The sequence below is a fragment of the Myotis yumanensis genome, unplaced genomic scaffold (assembly GCF_028538775.1).
Source record: "Myotis yumanensis isolate MYYU_CA2020_CCGP unplaced genomic scaffold, mMyoYum1.0.hap1 SCAF_8, whole genome shotgun sequence".
NCBI lineage: Eukaryota > Metazoa > Chordata > Mammalia > Chiroptera > Vespertilionidae > Myotis > Myotis yumanensis.
In genome coordinates, this window is record NW_027223759.1 from 43180149 (window position 1) to 43203125 (window position 22977).

Here is a 22977-nt window from a genome sequence, read left to right on the forward strand (position 1 = left end):
GCCCAATCTCTGTGGCAGTTGGACATCCCTCTCACAATCCAGGACTGCTGGCTCCTAACCACTTGCCTGCCTGCCTGATTGCCCCTAACTGCTTCTGCCTGCCAGCCTGATCACCCCCTAACCACTCCCCTGCAAGCCTGATTGACACCTAACTGCTCCCCTGCTGGCCTGATTGCCCCCAACTGCCCTCCCCTGCCGGCCATCTTGTGACAATGTGGGGGTGGCCATCTTGTGATGATGCAAGGGCGTGAGGGTCAATTTGCATATTACCTCTTTATTATATAGGATTCTACCTCAATAAAGTGGGAAAAGATTAATCTCCTGAAAGTAGCATTTCCCTAGCAGTGGTAATCCACAAAAAAACTAAAAATTAAAGGAAATCTTTTGACTTCAAGTAGCATGAGGCAGTGCTTTCGGATTGTGAAAAACATATATACATACATACATACATACATACATAGAAAGGGTCTAAATGGATATAAAATAACTTATTAACCATGGACATTTCTAGATAGAAGGATAGTGAGTAATGCTTTTTTGTTGTTGTTCGTCTGTTTTCTAATTTTTCTATAGTAAGTTTAAATTACTCGAATAGTAAACTTTTTTTTTTTTATATTTTATTGATTTTTTACAGAGAGGAAGGGAGAGGGATAGAGAGTTAGAAACATCAATGAGAGAGAAACATTGACCAGCTGCCCCCTGCACACCTCCCACTGGGGATGTGCCCGCAACCAAGGTACATGCCCTTGACCGGAATCGAACCTGGGACCTTTCAGTCCGCAGGCTGACGCTCTATCCACTGAGCCAAACCGGTTTTGGCGAATAGTAAACTTTTAAATGAAACAAAAAAATAGGTTTGCTTTTGACAAAATTTTAATATTTTTTTAGTTTACTTTTCACCGCCAGGAGAGAAGTGGTAAGGCACTAGGAATAAGAATAAAGCTCCCATTTGCATCACTGTGAAGATCCCCTGCTCAGACAATGGGAGAAATTCTGTCTCGATTTGAGTTCCCCCAGAAGCAGACCCTGTCCAGAGTTTATTTGAGAGGTAACAGGTGGGGAAAGTAAGGCAGAGGGGAGAAGGAAGCCGATAAAGGGAGAGAGTCAAGTCACTTCCACCAAAGGCAACAGGGACTCAATCCCACACATGTCCAGCATGGAGTGTGCCTCAGGTACCCCATCACAGGGGTGAGGAAGCTGGGGCACGTTTCCTCCTATGGTGGTTGAGGGCTGTTTCTGGGGGCTTCACTCTCTTGCACTTCCAGCTTGTCCCATGCGTTCCTACAGCCAGAAGGGGAGAAGTAATCCCCGAGGCAGAGGACTGCAGGCGTGGGCAGAAGCAGAGTTCTCTGAGCAGAGGTGAAAGCCAGGGGGCGTGGGTGGACCCTGCGAGGGGCGGCAGTGGGGCCTCGATTAGACCCTGATTTTTCTCTCTGGGAGGATCTCCCTTGTTGCTCTTTGGCTCCTGGCTCTGCCCCCTGGGAGGCTCTTCCTTATTCATTCACCTCCATGGCCACACCTAAGTGGCAATGGGGAGGGTGCCCTCTTGGGAGTCTGTGCAGAGGCTGTGGCCTGATTTCTGCACATGCGTGTTTGGGGTACCCAAGAACTGCTTTAAGGCTGGGTTCATGAACTCTTTGGCAATACGATTCCTTCAAATACTTAGTCGGCTCCTGTAGTATTTGCAGTCATTCCGTGTGCCAGTTATTGAGCTTGGTAACGTTTGCATTGGAACCTCTATGCCTCTCCTTCAACTTAAAGGCAACCATCTTGAAGCCATCTGGGAAACACAGGCTTGAGTGTGAAGTACCTCCCCTGCTCCTGGCTGCAGGGGGAAACTATCTGTTTAGTGAGAGTTCTTAATGGGCTTTGCTGCTCGAAGTCCTTTTGCTGTCATCACTCTTTGGGGTTCAAAACAGAAGGCTCCAGACTTCTGGACTCATCCTATTCCTTTTCATTTCTGCTCTTGAACCAGCCACCTCTTTCCTGCGTTTCACTTTTACTTGTGCCAACTCACTAAACAAAGCCATAAGAATCAACATGTACTAGCTTTGGATTTCCCAACCTCTCCTTGGAGCCCCAGGCTTAGTAACACTTTGCTCACTAACTAACTACAGAACAATTTTATTAAGTAATCTTGCTCGGGTGTCACTCTGGGGTGTTGGTGGAACCTGTGTCCCACTTGGGGGAAACCGAGTGTTGGTTTGTCAGATCCAGGTCCTTGGTGCCGTTTATTTTAAATGGCCAGTGCACCTCATGGCAGCTCCTGTGTTGAGCATCTGCCCCCTGGGGGTCAGTGTGTGTCATAGCTACCAGTCAGATGGATGGACACTTAGCCTTTTATAGAGAGAGATGGGTCTTTATCTTTTCAGCCTCCAACATCCATTTTCTTGCCTTCCTCTGCAGTGCTGCATATCTTAGGGCTTATTCTTTTTTCCCCCATGGACTTTTAGAGAGAGGGAGGGAGGAGGAAACACAGAGATAGAGAAACATCGATGTGAGAGAGACACATGCCCTGGACTGGGAATTGAACTGGCACAATGGGGTGCCCTCCTCCATGAAGTCACTCAAGTTCTAGATGTCAAAAGTGAAGCTCCCTTCAACACATGGGCTCCAAGGTTGCCCGGGGGTCATGTCTGCTCCCGCAGTCAGAGATGAGAAGAGCATGGACAGCTCTGGGGGGAGGTTTGAGTCTCGTAAAATGTCTTCTCACATTTCATTTTCTAAAACTCAGTCACACGCGTCCATCAGAGCCAGGGGCGGGCGTGCTGGGATGGCGGGGGTGGTAGCTCCTGGTTAGGCAGTCACAGTGCTGTGCTATGTTGAAGGGAGACAACCAATTTTCTGAGTGGAAAGTTAGCTGATCTCCCACGATTTTAAACAGAAAATTAATAATGTGAACTTTCAGCTCTGTCCTCTAACCTCCCAGCCCTTGGACTCACTGAAAAGGGGGATTTGTCAGAAGTTGGGTTTGAGGTGAGGGGCCTTCCTCACCCACTCAATTCGGGAAGGAAGAAGAGAAGGAGCAGGCAGGGTATCTACACAACAACTTCCTCCCTGTTGTGGTAAAAAATCCCTCTCAGGCTGAGCAATTACTACCTGCTGGCTTTCAGGATTTTTTTTTTTTTAAACAAAGGAATTGAAAAGCTGAACCACTCTGCCCTTTGCTCCCCTGAGTGAGAGTGGGCAGAGGACTGGGTGGAAGGGGGTAGGAACCTGGAACAAGAGCAGGATGCTTTGCCATTACTTCCTGCTCCTTGAATGCCAGGCTGCGGGGGTGGGCAGTTCCTCCTGCTAATGGCCCACGGTGGGTAGGCGCTGCCTGCTGCAGAGGGGCTGGGACAGCCACTCCGGAAGCCAGCGAAGCCAATTTTATGGAAGAAGCCTTCTTTGTTAAAACCCAAATCCAATCAAACCTTGGCTCTCTGGCTGCAGATTTAGTATCAACCACGCTCTCCTCAAATTCGTTTTGTCACAGAGCCCCAGGCACTCTCGGCCCCGCGAGAACCGAAGCAAATGGGCTTCCTGTGTGCAGAACCGGACGTCTGTGACTTAGGAGGATCGGGTCTGACACACAGCTGGTATCTGCTCAGACCAGCGACCCTAACAAATCAATCTGCAGAGCTGAGGCTCTGGTGTCCACAAAAGGGAGAGGGCTGCTCACCATTCAGAATAAGTCTTTCCCTACTGCAAGCTGTTGTTTTTTTTTAAAATTAAGATCTGACGCATGGTGCATTTCAAACACAATGCCGTTCACACTCGCCTTGCCAAGGGTACAGCAACTGTGTAAAGTGAAGCTCTGCCATAGCATAGTGTAAGGCCCTCGGCCACGCCCTGGGCTCCAGGCTCTGCCAGCCCAGCTGTCCCGCCCGAACAGGTGGTGTAAAACAATAGCTCCGCAGCCGAGGGCTGGCCAGACCCTCCAGCCGCCAAGTGTCCAGCCAGACTCCTGCAAGCAGCACGGTCGCCAGCCGCCACCAGCCCGGCAGTGCCCACACTCATGGAGCCCCGGCCGCTCCTCCTGCTCCTCGGCCTCTGCTCAGGTAAGTGCTGGTGTTGGGGGGCTCTTCTCTGAGGCTGACGCACTAGACGCCCCCAAACCAGAGCCTTGCTTCTTTGGTGGGAACACAGCATGGCAGGCTTCAGCAGCCCCAGACCGCTGTCGGTTTCTCACCAATGTCCACTTGATTGGGTTTGGGGATAAAGATTTGTAGTTTGTGTTAATCCATTAAACTGGGTGCGGCTGGGTCAAAGGCTACAAAGTGGACAGCGTCCCTCCCTCCGTCGGTGCCTGGCCCCCACGCACCCCTGTGACCAGATTCACCACCACCTCTACCTTCCCAGAGCTGCTCTCATCCTTGAACAACCACAGGGACTTAGAGTGACGGCTTACCACCGCAGACAATAAGGTTAACAAGCCCTTTGATTGCTCCCGGAGAATTCTGAACTTGGAGAGGCTTGATTGACAGCTCCAGGTGCCGGAGAGAGAAACCCATTCATCATTGTAATCAAATGCTCTCCATGAGCTGAAATATTTTGTAACTTTTTAAACTTCTGAAGTTAGAAAGTTCATACGAATGTGTTCTTGCCTACTTTATTTTGGAAGTACATTACTCTATGTAGTATGGGTTTGAAGTGAAACCATGAAAGCTTGCACAGCCCTTGACCTTCATTCCACCCTGGAATGTGTCACAACACAGCAGCTGAAACGCTATCCTGAACCCCAAACTTCCGGTAGAGGAAGCTAGCGGTTTGCTGATTGCTTCACGGAAAAACTTCCCGGTGACATCATCCCAACCGAGAGGCCAGGCAGCTGACACGTGTGATCTCTCTTCTCTAATGTTGCTCTGACAACACAGGCCTCTGGGCAAGAGAGGTGAAGAGCGTTATTGTGAACGTTTTTCAATGGCAGAGTTGAGGGAAATAGCCTAAACTCTAATAAATTCAGATACATTATATCCCGAGGGATTTGGACTTGATCCAACCAAAGCTGCCTGGTGGTGGCAGTGGTGTGTCTGCGTGTTTCTGTGTGTGTGTGTGTGTGTGTGTGCGTTTCTGTGTATGTGTGTGTGTGTGTGTGTGTGTGTGCAAACACTACACTCAGTGAAAATTCTTACGTTACATGCTTATGTATAAAAATCCTTAGGAGATCTCTTACGATACCAAAAACCTCCAAAGATGCATGTTTAGCTACTTTAAAAGGTATGTGACATGTATTTAGATCAAACCTAGAATTTGCTGGTGTCAATTCACATGAGTGAATGCAGAGCTGGATGAGGCATTCCAACATCTTTGATTTTTTATTAGGGAAACTGAGGCTGAAAGACATGAACTGACCTGCCCAAAGTCACTTAATTTATAAATCTTGGAATGTGATCACTTATAGACTGCGTTGGTTATGTACACAGTCAGAAAACAGCCTGAAATGTCAAAGGTGGCCAAATATCTCGGCACTAGGCTGAGATAAGCATTACTTACCCACAGTGACTAGTAACCGTACAGAATTCCGTGTCTAACCCAGTGTGCATAAAGACACAAACTGGACCAGTATGATACAAAACACACAGTGGAATCATGTTGGGCTTCCCTATTTAGAATCAGTTCTCTGTGGGCAAAATTCTCATCATATCAGGAATACATTTTCCTGTGTTAGCTTAATACATAATGATCTCTGTTCTATTTATATAGCATTTTTAAAAAATGATTTCCTTTTAAAAATATGTTTTTATTTATTTCAGAGAGAGGAAGAGAAAGGGAGAGGGAGAGATGGATAGAAACCTCAATGATGAGAGAAAATCACTAATCTGCTGCCTCTTGCACACCCCACACCAGGGATCCAGCCTGCAATCCGGGCATGTGCCCTGACCAGGAATCAAACCTTAACCTCCTGGCTTATGGGTTGATGCTCGACCACTGAGCCACACTGGCCCAGCTATATAGTATTTTTTTATTACAACTTTTCCTCTCTTCCATCTCAAGAATCCCAACTACGTTATTGCCCCCTCTCTTACAGCATGTTACTTTCCAATTTGTCCAGTTATTTATGTAAGTGACAAATGGCAATCACCATGAGGGTAGGAAGACAGGATTTATGTCTGATTCACTTTTAATTATCTCAAAGCTCCTAACACAATGCTTTGCACACAGTAAATGTACAACAAATATTTGATGAACGAATTAAGGTGACTGCTGTCTGAATTAGGATGATTTTGCTGAAACGGGACATTATTTATTTGTTTGTCTGTATGGTTACTGATTCACACCCTACCTTTTAAGGAAAGTATTTACTGTGACTCATTGGCTACAGGAGGAGTTGGTCCCATTCTCCAGACCATGTTGGAGTCAGGAACAGAATCATAGATTCTGACCTCAAGTTTTCTATCACTCTACCCTGTTTTGAGGAGGAAAGAAGGACGAATGCTAATGAGCCTAATCTAAGAAATGGAGACTCAGAAATTCCTGAGAAATTCACTAAGGAAGGAGCAAGGGCCTTGTGATTGGCCGGTGGGAGAGGAGGAAATGGGTGTAACTGGCGTGCTGAGCCGTCCTGTCTCCAGTCCTGCCCTCTCCCTGGTGGGCCATAGGGTTGGCCTGCATAGTTTTCCTGCTACATAATGCCAGCCGTCTGCTCTGTCTGTTGCTTTTAGTATGTTCTTCCTGTCGAACCAGAATAAACCATCACTTGAAAATAAGCAACCCAGGGCAGTGCCAAAGCAATAGCGTCACATTCGGTGGCCAAGGCACTCAGTGGCCCATGCCAGTCCCCTCCCCCTGTGCGCTGAGTGGGGCCCGGGATAGACAGGCAAGAGTTAGTATGTATGAAGTGTGTAGGAGGATCACTGTGTCCCAGGGGCTTAACGGGATGACTGCAAACATTGAGCCTCTGGACAACATGCTCTTGGAGCAGTGGTTCTCAACCTTCTGGACCTTTAAATACAGTTCCTCATGTTGTGACCCAACCATAAAATTATTTTCGTTGCTACTTCATAACTGTAATGTTGCTACTGTTATGAATCGTAATGTAAATATCTGATATGCAGGATGGTCTTAGGCGACCCCTGTGAAAGGGTCGTTCGACCGCCACAGGGGTCGCGACCCACAGGTTGAGAACCGTTGCTCTTGGAGCGTCCTCGAATGCAGGAGGTTTGGGGAGATGCCATGTGAAAGGTCTGCATAGACCCTTTGGAGTTTACAAAGCTGGGAACTAGGCAGGCTGGGTCCGGGGTTCCCCACGGACACTCCAGGGAGGTCATAATGAAGAGTTTAAGCTGCACTGAATGCAAATGACACATGTACCTTTAGGGATGCGGGAAAGAGCACGGTCCTCGGGTCAGGCTGCCCCATTCACAGCCCCGCCTCTGACCAGCTGGGAACCACGAACACTGATCAGCTGTCTGCACCCCAGTTTTCCCATTTGTAAAACAGGGTAAAGACGTGCTTGTAGGGCTGCCATAAGGACTCAATATGTCAACACAAGACAGGGCCTTTAATGAAGCTCATGGACTGATTGAAGTGCACTCGGGGCATAAAAATGTGTCAGCAACATTGGTTATTTCCAGCTGCATTGAAGTACTGGCTGAGAAAGAGTGGCTGAGAGCATGGGCTCTGGGTCTGAACACTCGCTCCACCCCTTATGAAATCTGGGCAAGCATTCACCTCTCTGTGCCTCAGTTTCCACATCTGCAAACTGAGGACAAAAACAGCACCTACCACACCCCATTCTGAGGACACAAAGAGTTAGGATGTATGAAGTGTGTTGGAGAGTGGCACATAAGTTGAATAGGTCAGTTATTTTTATTACTAAACATAGAAAAAGTAATTAACTTTTATTTTATTTTGTTGACAAACTCTTTAAACTTAATATCCAGGGAGAAAAATAATAACCTGTCTTAGAGGTAGTAGGCTAACACTGCTGGGGAAAAGAGAGCATCTCTTTCATTCAATTTTTAATTGTCTTGGCCCAAGGAGAAGGTACGGGGGTTTCAGCAATAACCAGCGGAAAGGGGAGCTCTGGTTACATGAATCAAGGCAAACGGATCGTGTGTCTGCTTCCTCTCCCAGCCCTGAACAGGCAGTCCCCCATGCACCCTAGGTTTGAGTTACAAAGACCCTTCACAAGGCATTTGCTGGAATCTGGAACACTTTTTCTCGTTGGAATAATGTTGAGCAGTTTCTAAGACGTTAAGAGTTAGTGCAGGAGCACCAGCAGCGTGACAGGCGCCAATCCCCGCTCTGCCCCAGCCGCGTGACCTTGCACAGGTCGGCCAACCTCTGAGTCTCAGCCAGCCTGCCTGCCTGCCTGCCTCCCCGGAAGCTGGTGAGGACCACATAGCATTGGCCATAAAAGGGCTCTGAGCCCCAGGAGTACTGATGATACTGCTCTCCTTCCTGAAAGAAAATGCAGTAACGATTTCTTAGAGTCACTCCTGCTCCAAATCGGAGCCTCAAACCCAGGTTAGCAAAGCACAGTTTTCACTCTGTCTTAACAACTGAACTGGGAGATGTACCCACCAGCAGTATTTTTTAAATTATGGTAAAATACACATGATATAAAATTTACCATAGTAAAATACACATTACATAAAATTACCACTTTACAGTGAACTATTTAGTGGCATTAAGTATTTAAAATGTTGTGCAACCATCACCCCTGTCTAGTTTCAGAACTTTTTCACCCCAAAAGGAAACTCTGCACCTATGAGCAGTCTCTCCCCAGGCCCCTGTCCCTCCAGGCCCTGGTAACCACTAATTTCTATCCTGGACATCTATAATAATAAAAGTGTAATATGCAAATCGACTGAATGGCCAAACAGCAGAATGACCGTCCGGATGACCTTCCGGACAAAGCCGGGGCTGCGAGAGCCGAGCCCCTTGCACGAATTTCGTGCTTCAGGCCTCTGGTTTCTTATAAATGGGATCATGCAATATGGGCTCTTTTGTGTCTGATTTCTTTCATGTGGCATAATGTTTTCAAGGTTAACCCATGTTGTAGCATGCATCAATACTTCATTTCTTTTTCTGGCTGAATAATAGTCCACTGCATGGTTCAACCACAACTTGTTCACCCACTTACCTAGGGATGGACACTTGGGGTGTTTCTATCTTTTAACTATTGTATATACTATATAATGCTGCTATGAACATTCAGGTACAAGATTTTGTATAAACAATTCTTTTGAGATATACCCAGAAGTGAAATAGGTATTCCGTATGCTAATTCCATATAACTTGTGTGAGGAACCACCAAAATGTTTTCCACGGTGACTGCACCGTTTTACACCCTCATCCGCAACATCTCAGGGTTCCTGTTTCCCCCCTGTGTGACCAACATTTGTCATGTCCACCTTTGCTGATTATGGCCATCCTAATGGGAGTGACCCCGCATTGACTGTGGGCTGTCCCTAGCATCTGAGGCCAGCCAGTTCGAGATTTCATTACGCCAGGGCCAGACTCTGAAGCACTGAGACTGGCTTTGGTGGGGACCCTTCTTCCTGCGTGTACATGTTCCTCGCAAAGATGAGGCAGCCAGAAGCTGGATTAAGGAATGTCAGCTGTCCAAAGGGCAAGCGTCATGCTAATCTGGCACGCCCCACGGAGAAGGGACCGCACCAGCAGCTGTGCCTGGACGGGACGGCAGGCACACTAGCTGCACGTGGGAGCCCTTCAAGCAGGGGTCCTGTGTGCCTTCCGTTCGCTGGCCAGCCTCAGGTGCTCGTGTCCGTGTCCATGTCCGTGGGGGCGGGGAGCAGAATCTGATGGCGTGCCTGCCATTTGCTTCCTCAGCTGGCCTGGTCCTGGGCTCTGAGCACGAGACCCGTCTGGTGGCAAAGCTATTTGAACAATATAACAAAGTGGTGCGGCCAGTGGAGGACCACCGCCAGGCCGTGGAGGTCACCGTGGGCCTGCAGCTGATACAGCTCATCAACGTGGTGAGACAGCGTGCCCGAGCTCCCACGGCAACCCCCTCTCCCCGAGCATCCTCCCCTCAGCTCCCCTCTCTGCCCCCTAAACATGGGTCTTGTTTTTTTCAGGATGAAGTCAATCAGATCGTGACAACCAATGTTCGACTAAAACAGGTAATTCAGCTAGATGATTGCGTTTGTGTTGTTTGTTTTCACCCTGAAATTTAACCTGGGCCCAGAGTAAATCAATTTGGGCTAAAGGGGCATATACCAAAGTGTTAGAGTAAATATTTGGAGGGGGGGGATTATGGGTCACATGTGTTGGTGTGTGTTTGTTTTTAGCATTGTGCTTTTTCTGTGTGTATCAGTTTGCTCGGGCCGCTATAACAAAGCCACAAACTGGGTGGCTCAAACAACAGAGATACATTGTCTCGCAGTTCTTGAAGCCAAAGTCCAAAGTCAAGGTGTCGATAGGATGGGTTTCTTCTGCTTCAGCCCTCCCTCCTTTGCTTACAGTTGCCCGTTTGCATGTTCACATGGCATTCTTCCTGAATATGTATCCATCTTCAAATGCACACCCCCCCTTTTTTTTAATTGGCCACCTTTGCCTCTTCAGGCAGATCTGTGCTTTTTTAAAAAAATATATATTTTTATTGATTTCAGAGAGGAAGGGAGAGGGAGAGAGAGAGAGATATCAATGCTGAGAGGGAATCATGATTGGCTGCCTCCTGCACGCCCCCTTCTGGGGTTCGAGACCGCAACCCAGGCATCTGCCCTTGACCGGAATTGAACCCGGCACCCTTCAGTCCGCAGGCTAATGCTCTAGCCACTGAGCCAAACCGGGTAGGGCCAAACACGCCCTTCTTAAAAGGACATCACTCGTATTGGGTGGGGCCTACCTCAGTGATCTCATTTTCACATAATTACCTCTGTAAAGACCCTCTCCCCTAATAAGGTCATATTCTGAGGTACCAGGGGTTAGGACTTCAACACTGAATTTTGGGGAGATGTAATTTGACCCATAACATTGTGTTATCCGAAGTTGCCTCATTGGGCACATGTTACTTTTATACCTTAGGAAGAATAATACTTGTAAAAAATGATGCTGCCTTCTTGAGGAAAATGTTCAAGTTGTGTCACTCTCCTTTCGTGGGGTGGGCACATGTGGCATGGTGGATCTGCCATCGCCTAGTGCTGAGACTTGGAGGTACTGCTGCTTTCCCATCTGTAAAATGGGGCCAATGACCACTCTTACGTCCCAGGACTTTTGTGAGGACTGAACCGTCGTTATCGGTAACCTGCTTATAACTGTGCCCGCATGTAGCCAATCAGTGCAAGTGTTAGCTGGTGGTGTTAGCTGAAGTGAAGGCTGAATTCTGAATCAAACCTTTCTTACCATAGCACAGTTTCTGTGGCTATCTGAATGATCATGCCCACCAGAGCTCTTGATAACTCGATTGTTTTAAAAAGGTGTTTAGCTTTCTAATCAGCGAAAAGTTTTCATTTCTAGCAATGGGTGGATTACAACCTAAAATGGAACCCAGACGACTATGGCGGCGTGAAAAAGATTCACATCCCCTCTGAAAAGATCTGGCGCCCAGACTTGGTTCTCTACAACAAGTAAGCGCGACAGACGGCTGGGCTGGGCGGGGAGGGGCATTCCTGGGGAGGGGAGCCAATGCCCTAACAGAAGGCCACCTCTCGGTGTGCTTCAGGAACCCAGAGCCAAGCTGACATGCCAGGGGCCATATGGCGTCTCATGTTATGAAGAGAAACAATTATCTGAATCAAATTGAATCAGGGCTGTGGGTGAGGGACATTTCATCCCTGAGAGCTCCTGCAGGGTGCGTGGCAACTATCCAAGGGACCCAAACCTCCTGTAATTTAGTTCCTTGGAATTAAATGTCCTTCCTACCAATCGGTCTGGACCTCCTGAGGCTGTTGTTCGTCATACCCTCGTGGCATCCCAAGATGCCATGCAGCTGATGGCCCAGGGAGCCCATGTGGCCCACCCATGGGCTCTGTGACAGACCACATGCCATGAAATTAAATGTGATTCAAGGCACTCTGCTTTCACGACATGCTCATTATCACACTCTCATTGGCCAGGGAATGTGCATTCAAAGTGCATCCGTCCCAGGCAGAGCACGCAGCACTGGCCTGGAGGATTTGCACCTGATTCCACAGCATGTTTGGGGTGAGAGGCTGTGTGTGCTGCACACTTACCAGGAAAGGTGGCCACAGCTAGTGAGTGGAAATGATACCCTGTATGGCCGACCACCCCTACTTCGATGTTCTCGCTGCATATTTTCCAGTTATAACTGGGATTCGAGCTTTTCCAGTTATAATCTGGGATCCAGATTATCCAATCATTTGTGTGAACTTTTTGGACAAGTGTGCTCATTGGGCAAAGTGTCTTGTGTTGGTTAAGTTTCTCTTCCAGTAAGAATGTGAGCGAGCTGATGAACTCCTCTGGTCCTGTTAACAAGTTGTTCAGGGACACCTGTTGGGGGAAGAACCCTGTCGACAGCTGAGAGGGAGAGACTTAGGAGGTGCCCTCTGCTCCTTGGAAAGGCCCAATAGCGCAGTTTTCTGGAGAGAGCCCACCTCCATCCCGAGGAAAATTCAATGGGAAGAAAAACCTCCTGATTCATGTCCCTGAGAGTCATCAAGGCAGACCCAGCCACCTGTGTATACCCTCGCCCTGCCCTTGGCCAAGGCCTGGACACAGACTGTTTGCAGGACAAGCGGACTGCTCACGGAACAAGGCCTGCAGAACTGGCCTTTTGTTATTTTTAATCTCTACCATGTTGGATATTTTTGAACAAGAAATTAGTGCCAATATTTGAAAATTTGGAAATATCACATCAAAACCCAGGCTTTTAGCGTCTCTGGAAAACTCCAACATTCAAGAATATGGAAACTTTGGGTTTAAAAATGTAGATTTTTAGCTTCTAAAGGAAAATCTAAATATCTGGCCACACTGGGCCTTTTCTCCCATCGGGACAGCACAGGCAGAGCTGAGTGGCACCTTCGTCAGAGGCAAGAGAGGCTATCCCTTCACACAGCCTCACCCCTCCCTCCTTCCTCGCCTGCCTGGCTCTGGAGGCATCTGAGTGTGTGATCCCACCCCACTGAGTCCTAAATAGTTCTCAGAAAGGTATTGGACACCTTCCTTAACCTGCTTGTCACAGTAATGAGCCACTGGATGTGTTCTTATTAAAAACTAGAGGCCCGGTGCACGAATTGGTTTACGGGTGGGGGGCCTGGCCACGATCGGGGTCAATGGGGGTGCTGGCTGGCCAGGGGGAGGGACCATAGGAAGTTGGCCGCCCCCCCCCCCCCCCCCCCCCGCCCATTGGAGCCAATTTGCAGGGGGGGGGGGGCAGCCTGCCATGGGAGGCTGGCTGTGGGAATGCACTGACCACCAGGGGGCAGCTCCTGCATTGAGTGTCTGCCCCCTTGTGGTCAGTGTGCATCATAGCAACCAGTCGACCGATCATTCGGTCTTTCAGTTGCTGAGGCTTTTATATGTATAGATTCCTAGGTTTTCCCCAGTTAACTTTCAAAGTATAGAGGGAGGGGAAAGATGGAGATGATTACCAATACTAGAAAGCACTGAGAAGAAAAAGATCTGGGATGCAGTGGGTCAGTGTTACCTGATATTTCTTTAAAACCAGATTCCCAGATTCTTCCCCAGGTAATCTGATTCATGCTTAGATGGTGCTCAGGAACCTGTCTTTTAACATGCACCCCAGAGATTCTTGTTACCAGTCAAATTTGGGAAACACTGACACAGACAAGAAGCGACACTGCCTGAAAGACAGCTTCTATAATTAACGCCCGAGTAATTAACCTCTGTCTCCCCTTTGGTCCCACCGTAGTGCAGATGGTGACTTTGCCATCGTCAAGTTCACCAAAGTGCTCCTGGACTACACCGGCCACGTCACGTGGACACCTCCGGCCATCTTCAAAAGCTACTGTGAGATCATTGTCACCCACTTTCCCTTTGATGAGCAGAACTGCAGCATGAAGCTGGGCACCTGGACCTACGATGGCTCCGTGGTGGCCATCAACCCGGTAGGTGGTGACCTTACGTCCTGAGGTTGGGTTCAGGCGAAGCATGATTCAGGTCTCCAGCTCTGCCCCTTTGTGATCAGAGGCTCTCGGCACCATTGAGAGCCTGGGGGACCATCTAGTTGGATGGCTCTCAATTGGTTGGTTAAGTTCTTGATGTGCTGCCTGTGAGAATCACCTGGACGCTAAAATGAAGTCCCAAGAATATGTGTCTAATCCATCTGGGATGGGGCTAGGGCACCGATATGTTTTAAAGCGCCTAGGTAACTTGAATGTATAACCAACATGGAGAATTCCAGTAGCTCCAACACCCTCATTTGATAGGAAAGGAACCTGAGACCTAAAAGTGGGAGTGACCCAGAGTCCCACCTGGGTATGTACCAGCGCTGGGATCTGTGGCCTTGTCGCAGGTGATTGCGAAACCCTGGTCCTCCTGGGGGTGACGTGGCTGTGTTTTCAGTTTTATTTCATCTTCTCAGGAAAGCGACAAGCCAGACCTGAGCAACTTCATGGAGAGCGGCGAGTGGGTGATCAAGGAGTCCCGGGGCTGGAAGCACTGGGTGTTCTACGCCTGCTGCCCCTCCACCCCCTACCTGGACATCACCTACCACTTCGTCATGCAGCGCCTGCCCCTCTACTTCATCGTCAACGTCATCATTCCCTGCCTGCTCTTCTCCTTCCTGACCGGCCTGGTGTTCTACCTGCCCACAGACTCAGGTGGGTGCCGTTGCCATAGCTGTGGCTGCTGATGCTAACAGGTCTTGTGCTGCTGTTTCAGGAAAAGCCAGAAATAATTATAGGCTAATAAACAAATACAGGCAGACAGACTCAAAGCATCACCCCTCGGAGGGCACACTTAGCGAGTGGCCATGTATAGTGGTGAGAGAGTTGAACGAGACCTTGAAGATGCACATACATGGCTCAGTCTACTTAAAGGAAATAATCACCAATACCTACTTGTTGAATACCTACTGTGTGCTGGGTAAGGCGTGGATCACAGACATACCTCATGCCATTTCCCCTGGGCAGTCACTTGCTCTACATTGACCAATCAGGTCTTGCCTCTGTTGCCACTGCTGGCCACTTGAAAATAGCTTTTGCCAATATTTTCCCAGATGGCAGTGTCTTTGTGCACAAGACTGTACTCCCCAAGTGGCAGTGCTTCCTCACCTATCAGCCCACACAGCTTACCTCCCACTGAGTCAGCACATCTCACCAAACAACAGCAATGGACAGAAAACAGGAACAGGGTCTCTATACATCTGCCAGGAGGTCCCTAATCATAAGCAAGTTATGACTGACAAGTGTGTATGTGTGTGGTAAGGGGTAGATGGTACAGACAGTCCTCAAACTTATGACAAGTCAAATTTTATCAAAATTATAAGAAAAAAACTCACAAAAGTCTAAATCCAACTTTCCAACAAGGAAAAAAAAAAGACTATGCATTCATTCATTCATTCAACATACAGTACTTGTTGAACAACTATTAGGCAGCAGGAATACAGTGGAAAAGAAGGCAGAATTCGCCCCTACAGAATCTATGTTCTAGTGATTGTACTTAGTTTTAAACAAATGATCACAAACAAATATTTCTTCAACTTCCTAATCAAATGAAGCTACTTAAAGTAGAAAGAGAAAGCAATAGTCAGGCAATATAAAAACTACTCACAGTTTCTATACATGATTTATGCTTGGAAAGTATTTTTTAACAGTGAGATGCTTGATGAATGTTAACTATTATTATTATCACTGTTATTAATCAAGAAATGGGATGTAAGTTTATCAGCATTTCATATTTATAATTCTGTCTTCCTTTTCACCTTTAAAGGCTTTCCTCCTCACTAGGTAGAATTCCACTCACAGGGTAGACTGCTAACTTCTTGTTTGCACCTGCTCTGTATCCTGCATACACTCCTAGCATCTGGAATCATCCTGGGGGGGCGGGGGGGAGCTCCATACTGGAAAGCAGGATAACACGAGGGTTTCCCAGGACACAAACAGCAAAATCAGCCCAAGGGAAGCCCCTCCCACTGGCTCTCCCCTGCACCTAAGGTGGCAGTCCCCGATGCCCTTCAGCCCTGCCTTTTCGTTTGCCATACTTGCCTAACCAAGACTGCAACAGGGAATCCTTCACCCTGAAATTGTAGGGCCTGGAGAAAGGAGGCGGGGCAGAGCACTCCCTGGTCCTTTCATATGAAAAAACAAAATAAAACAAAACAAAACAATCCTCCTCTCTAGACGAAAGTCCATGGTGTGATATCACTGATTTCGTTTTCTCAGTTTGGGTCTTACCCTTACTCTCATCATGAGAAAATTATACATGAGCCTCTGGCTGCCCACCCACCGGCAGGGTAACGAGCAGGCCAGGCCGCAGTTCCGTGTTGTGAGGTTGACAACGTTCTGCTACAGATGGGAAAACCGCCACCCGGGTCTAGCATGTACCTTGGCTCCCTGGGCTCCACCAAGAAGTGGGATTCTGGGGCAGGAGGTGAAGCCGCCGTTTCCTGCCTGGCGGCCTCTAATGAAAACACCTGCCACGGGCCAGTGTCTGCCGAGGTAAGGTGCCAAGGTCTCACAGGAGACTCTGCCTAAAATGTGTCCCCAGAACGACGCTTTGAGAAATGCCTGTCACACTCCTCTCAGCCGAGGGTTTCAGTGGGGTCTTGGTCTGAGAGAGCAGCCAGAGCAAAGGACACAGGCTGGGGAGCTTCAAAATCAGACATTTCCGATCTCGCGGCTCTGGAAGCTGGAAGTCCGAGATCAAGGTATCAGCCAGGGTGGTTTGCTCTGGGGCCTCTCTCCTTGGCTCACAGATGCCAGTCTCCTCCTTGTGCCCTCACCTGGTCTTTCCTCTCTGTGTATATCTGTGTCCCTCTTAGGAGGACACCAGTCAAGTTGGATGAGGACCCACCCTGAGACCTCATCTATATATATAAAAGGCTAATGTGCTAAGGTCCGACCATCTGACCGGTCGCTATGACACGCACTGACCACCAGGGAGCAGATGCTCAATGCAGGAGCTGCCGAGCTGCAGTGACTTGGCAGCGGTGGTTCTCGGGTGACGCACCCGAAACCAGAGAGGAGGGAGCTCGATTTCTCACAGGGCTACACGATTCCATCTTCGGCTGGGAGTTATGTTGTTGCTGGGGCACTGTTGGCCCTGAATCTGGTTTACTGCACACTTGTATTTGCGTTCCATACCCTGTACGACAGCAACTTTGCAAAGTGCCCTCTCGCACTCCGGGACTCCTCAGGGGATGTCGGAGAGCTGGATTTGGCCCAATCCCGGCAGGCCAGGCCAAGGGACCCCACCTGCCGTGGGACCCCGCTCACTCTGCAGGCACCCTTCGAGCAGTGCCACCCCAGGTGCGGTCGGCCGGAGAGGGACCATGGGAGGTTGGTTCCAGGGCATGTCTGGCCCGCCTTGCCCAGTCCCACTCCACCAACCACCTTCTAATTAATTTCCTTTCAATGTGCACGAATCTGTGCACCAGGTCACTAGTTTTCATTTAATTACCTCCTCAAAGGCCCCATCTCCAAACAGTCACTGAGTGCTGAGGCTTAGGGCTTCAACATACAAATTTGAGAGGAGCAACAGTTCAGGCCGTAACAGGTGGGCGGTTGTGTTTCGTCTCCATTTTGTCCAGGAGAGAAGATGACCCTGAGCATCTCTGTGCTGCTGTCCCTCACCGTGTTCCTGCTGGTCATCGTGGAGCTGATCCCCTCCACCTCCAGCGCGGTGCCCTTGATTGGGAAATACATGCTCTTCACCATGGTGTTCGTCATCGCATCCATCATCATCACCGTCATCGTCATCAACACCCACCACCGCTCCCCCAGCACCCACGTCATGCCCGACTGGGTGCGGAAGGTGAGTGAGTGAGGCCCCTGCAAGCTCCACACAGGCCCACCAACCCCTCGAGGGCATCTACAGGGCTTCCTCCCCCGCTTGTCCCCATGGCCAGCGGAATTCCGCTCACCCTTGTGGGTACTCAGAGCTGAAAGTCCTTTCTGGGCTGTAGGGCATTTTTGGAAGGGACATTCTTGGGCCTCTTTCTAGAGATAAATAACCCACATAGCTTCCTCAGAGAGAGAAGAAAACCAGAATTAACAAAGCTCATCTCTAATTCAAGCTTTAAGAACCTCTCTAATTAGCGACGATAAATAAATCACTGTCCTTTTTATTCAAACGCTGGGAAATTATCGTGGTTTCTGTTTGTATGGCCTGCAGTTTGTGAAGAGGTTGCTTATTTTTTCCTGGTGGAATCATCTGCAGAGAATAGGGCTAGAGATGGAGGGGAGGCTTGATGAGAGATAGTCAAAAGTGAGTTCCACTGAAGCCGGTTTGGCTCAGTGGATAGAGCATCGGCCTGCGGACTGAAAGGTCCCAGGTTCGATTCCGGTCAAGGGCATGTACCTGGGTTGCAGGCACATCCCCAGTGGGAGATGTGCAGGAGGCAGCTGATCGATGTTTCTGGCTCTCTATCTGTCTCCCTTCCTCTCTGTAGAAAATCAATAAAATATATTAAAAAAAAAAAAGTGAGTTCCAATGGGGAACTTGGTCTCAAGTATTTACATTTTTGAAATGTAAAATGTGTTCACATTTCAAATGTCAGTTGTTGTTGTGTTTTATATAAAACTTCACAGACGCACAAATGGCCAGGATCTTTTGTGTAAAATTAAAAATATTTGTCAAGAATTGACAGAAACTACTGCTCACAATGTATTCTTTTGAGAAGAAGTGGTCCCTGTTTGTATTAATGGTCCCTGTTTTGTCTTTCCGTCTGGAAGACAAAACAGACTGGGCGCTTAACATGTTAAGTGACTTCTGGCAATACCTGTCTTGCATTTTTTCAGAAACAAGAAATGAAAGAAAATAGTTTAGCTGTTTTGTGGGGATATATATAGAGAGAGTCAGAAACATCAATGAGAGAGAAACATCGATCAGCTGCCTCCTGCACGCCCCCCACTGGGGATGTGCCCGCAACCAAGGTACATGCCCCTGACTGGAATCGAACCTGGGACCCCTCAGTCCTCAGGCCAACGCTCTATCCACTGAGCCAAACCAGTCAAGGCTATATTTTTATCCTGAGAGACCTTTTCTTTAACCATATGATCTTGAAAGAAGCAGGTACCTGCAGGGGGTCCAGAAACTAAGCATCACTGGTTTCTCTGGAGTTCAACAGCTGCATACAGGCGCCCTCCAGTGGCGAAATGCTCACATGGCAGAATCGGCACTGTTAACCACTGTAATTCCACGGGCCTCAGGCTAAGTATGTACTAATATGAAGGAATCTTTGAGAAAATCGAGTAGAGTCCTTTTGTTTTAAGGACAAAGAGGCGGAGGCCCAGAGAAGCCGAATGACTTGCCTAAAGTTACGTTGCTAATTCAAAGTCCGAGTTTGACGCTTGCCTTGCTGGCCATTATTCTCATAAATGGATTTCTTTTCCAACGGTAGGTTTTTATCGACACCATCCCAAATATCATGTTCTTCTCCACAATGAAAAGGCCATCCAGAGAAAAACAAGACAAAAAGATCTTCACCGAAGACATTGACATTTCCGACATTTCTGGGAAGCCGGGTCCTCCACCCCCGGCCTTCCACTCTCCCCTGATCAAGCACCCCGAGGTGAAAAGTGCCATCGAGGGCATCAAGTACATCGCAGAGACCATGAAGTCAGACCAGGAGTCCAACAACGTAAGCTCCGTGGCTTGAAACCCACGCCTCTGGGTTTAAAGAATCAAATGTTCGAGTGCAGGTGGGTGGGGTGGGTTGATGGGCAGGGTGGGGTTTCAGAGGCAGCTACTGACCTAAGGGAAGCCTGGTGACCGCCTCTCGGCCACCTCAGTGAGTCAGCATTTTGAGTAACCTATTCAACATATGAAGATTGCAATTCGGGCCGAAGGATGCTGAGGGCTTTGCGACCTACAAGTTAAAGGGCTATAAAAGATGCATAACCTGCACTGTGGGCGAATGACCACCTGAAGGAAATTCTAACCTTTTCCTCCCTCCCAGGCGGCTGAGGAATGGAAGTATGTTGCAATGGTGATGGACCACATTCTCCTTGGAGTCTTCATGCTCGTCTGCATCATCGGAACCCTGGCTGTGTTTGCAGGTCGGCTCATTGAATTAAATCAGCAAGGATGAGCAGAAAGCTGAGCTGAGCACCAGGCCCCAGCACCAGGCAGAGCAGAGAAAGGTGGGCAAACAAGAAGACGTACGTGTCCACTTGGATATAAGCTCACTTATCAAACATTTAATTTTCTGTTTGCATGATTAACCATAATAATTTACATTTATAAGGTTGTGGCCTCAAAGTGTTTTCACCTTGCTTCTCCCGTCAATCTCTGTTGGCCTGGAGAGTGAACCCCTTTCAGTAAATCAAACTGGATCGCTACAGTAAGTTTCCACCCCCAATGGTGTCTGGAAGTTTTGCCCAGAATAGCTGAGGTTTTCTGTTGGCTTGTTTTTCTATTTTTATTGATTTAAGAAAAGAATGTATCCTTGGCTTAAAAGCCAGTTTTGTGCCTACTGGGAAAGCCCCACCTACCAGTGTCAGGAAGGTAAAGCATTGGGTCTGGAGAGAAAGGAGGCAGTAGAAAGGCTGCCAAGATGCAAATTGCATCCAGCCCCCCAGTGATAAAGTCCATGTCTACAACTGGTGGCCGAGGAAAGCGTTTCCCAGTCTTAGGCAGCTCCTGGGTTTGATGCTCAGGGTTTGAGGGAACACGTCCTGATTCCCAGGCACGAGGGAATCACCACACAGACAAGATTTCTTTCATCCTCATGACTTTCGTACAGACAAGCAAACAGAACCTGAGGGAGGTTAAGTTCATTGCCTAAACTATCAAAGAGAAGAGCTGGGATTCAAACCCAGACCAATTCTGGGTCTAAGCAGCTCCAGGCTGGTCAGTTCATCTGTTCCTTGCCCTCCCGGCCACCCCTGGCTCGATCTTGGCCATTCTGTCACTCCGGTCAGTGTCTTGAGCGCTTCAGTGTCAGTGTCCACCATCTTTCTGCCTTCCCCATGGGTCCTCCTTCCTTCCTACCCCTTATCCCTTGGAGAATATCCTTTAGCGACCTCCTAGCCACAGTGTAGTTCACGCAGGACTAGAAAATGTGCAGCCTGGGCCTTGGATCACACCTGCCCCACATCAGTGCCCCGTAGAGCAGGGAACTGCACTGCAGGTGGCCTGACTGAACCCGGGTCTGTCTACTTCTCCGCCGGGGCCCCTCCCACACACCTCGGGCAGGACTGAGCGCCTTCATCTTTGAGTAAACAAAAGGGAAAACAGTTTGGTGGCTCCTCAGAAAACTAAACGTAGAATTATCATAAGCTCCAGCGATTCCACGCCCAAAAGAACTGAGAGCAGGGGCTTGAGCAGGTACTTGTATGCCAGGTGTTCATGTAGCATTATTCACAGCAGCCAAAAGGTGGAAACAACCCAAGGGCCCATCAGCGGATAAGCAAAATGTAGTCTATGCATGCCATGGAATAGTATTCAGCCTTAAAGAGCAATACAATTCTGATATATAATATGGATCAACCATGAAAACGTAGTAAACGAAATGCACCAGGCACAAAAGGACAAATATTGTATGATTCCACGTACGTGAGGTACCTAGGGTAGGCAAATTCATGGAGATAGAAAGTAGGAGAGTGGTTCCCAGGGTTAGAGGAAGGGGGGAGTTACTGCTTAATGGATAGAGTTCCGGTTTAGGATGATGAAAAAGTTCCAGAAATGGACGGTGGTGAGGGTTGCACAACCTCACGAATGGACTTAATGTCACTGAATTGTGTACTGAAAGACGCCTAAAGTGATACATGTTGTGCTATGAATATTTTACCACAATAAAAAGTGTTGTTGTTGTTTAAATCATAAACTGCTCCTGTGCTCATCCTTAAAATTGGTCCCTGGGTGAGGATTGGCTGAAAACGGGGTCTGCTAGAGAAAATAGGTTCCCCTTGAGGAGTGCCCCTTTCTCTCTCTCTCCTTCCCTCTCTCCCTCTCTCTCTCCCTCCCTCTCCCTTAGCTCCCTCCTAGAACCGAGCCCCGAGCACCCCCGCCCACACACACACACATTTCCCTCAGAAAGTCAGCGGGAAGACTAGAGCAGGGAAACTGTCCCACCCCAAGTTTAAACCACTTTTGAGCCAGTGGCCCACCCGCCAGCATGCCCAGGGGCCTACAATGAGGGGAGAGCAGGGAGCAGAGTGGGGTCTCCCTGTCTCTTCCCAGCCCTTGGGGCAGCTCTTCCCCAATCCTTCCCCCCTCTCCATCAGCCAGGGAAGGCCCTGCTAAGGTGCTTTTAGTAGGAGTTTAATTTTTAGCAAGAAAAATCAACTTCTTGAACAATCTTTATTTTTTGAGCATCAACGTAACATAGTGTTTTAAGCCTGTGTTTCTATCCTCCTTGCTGTAGCCTTCTGCTGTATCCCTCTTATCGCTTTAGAGTGTTTTCTTGTGTCCCTGTCTGACTTGAACTCCCGACTTAGCATCTCCCCGAGGACAGAGCTTGTTTTCTCTTTATGTTGATATTCTGGGTGTGGGTAGGTGCTGGAGAATGTGTGAAGGAATGAGGAGACATGAGTGAGCGGCCAGGTGGGGTAAGCACTCCTGGGAGTCGCCGCAGCCTCTGATTAACATCCCACCTTGGTACAGCGGTCAGAATGCCTGTGGCCTCAGCTGTGTCAGGAGTTCCTTACACACCTGCGCTGGCTCATAGGCCCACCACAGGCTCTACAGCCCGAGAACACGCACTGGGAGGGAAAGCACGTCTGTGCGCACTTCTCACTCATTTCTAAAGACAGCTACTCCCTGCATCGCTCAAACCTTATCCATCGGTAAAGGCTTCGCCTCCAGAAAACACTCCGCACCGGCTGCCCATGGCCTGGCCCTTTTCTTGCCTCATCACACCTTTGGACCTGGCGAGCTCCCTGACGCCGGCCTCACGAGTTACTTTATGGATTTCCATCTTCTGTCTTCAAAGGGATG

The 22977-nt window shown here is 48.6% G+C and overlaps 1 protein-coding gene across 1 annotated transcript; it reads left to right on the forward strand.

The window, feature by feature from the left end:
- The first annotated feature begins 3940 nt into the window (after window positions 1-3940).
- Window positions 3941-21840, forward strand: CHRNA1 (cholinergic receptor nicotinic alpha 1 subunit). The gene is made up of 9 exons (XM_070423414.1): window positions 3941-4043; window positions 9784-9929; window positions 10032-10076; window positions 11413-11522; window positions 13787-13982; window positions 14459-14696; window positions 17627-17850; window positions 19439-19678; window positions 19997-21840. The coding sequence occupies exons 1-9, from the start codon at window positions 4001-4003 to the stop codon at window positions 20126-20128; spliced, it is 1374 nt and encodes a 457-aa protein (XP_070279515.1). The 5' UTR covers window positions 3941-4000; the 3' UTR covers window positions 20129-21840.
- Window positions 21841-22977: the final 1137 nt, after the last annotated feature.

Bases quoted from the DNA above. Each gene is read 5' to 3' on its own strand.
- CHRNA1 (XM_070423414.1), top strand. From the start codon at position 4,001: ATGGAGCCCCGGCCGCTCCTCCTGCTCCTCGGCCTCTGCTCAG. The intron at 4,044-9,783 runs GTAAGTGCTGGT...TTGCTTCCTCAG, and splicing joins GCTCCTCGGCCTCTGCTCAG to CTGGCCTGGTCCTGGGCTCT. The intron at 10,077-11,412 runs GTAATTCAGCTA...TTTCATTTCTAG, and splicing joins CCAATGTTCGACTAAAACAG to CAATGGGTGGATTACAACCT.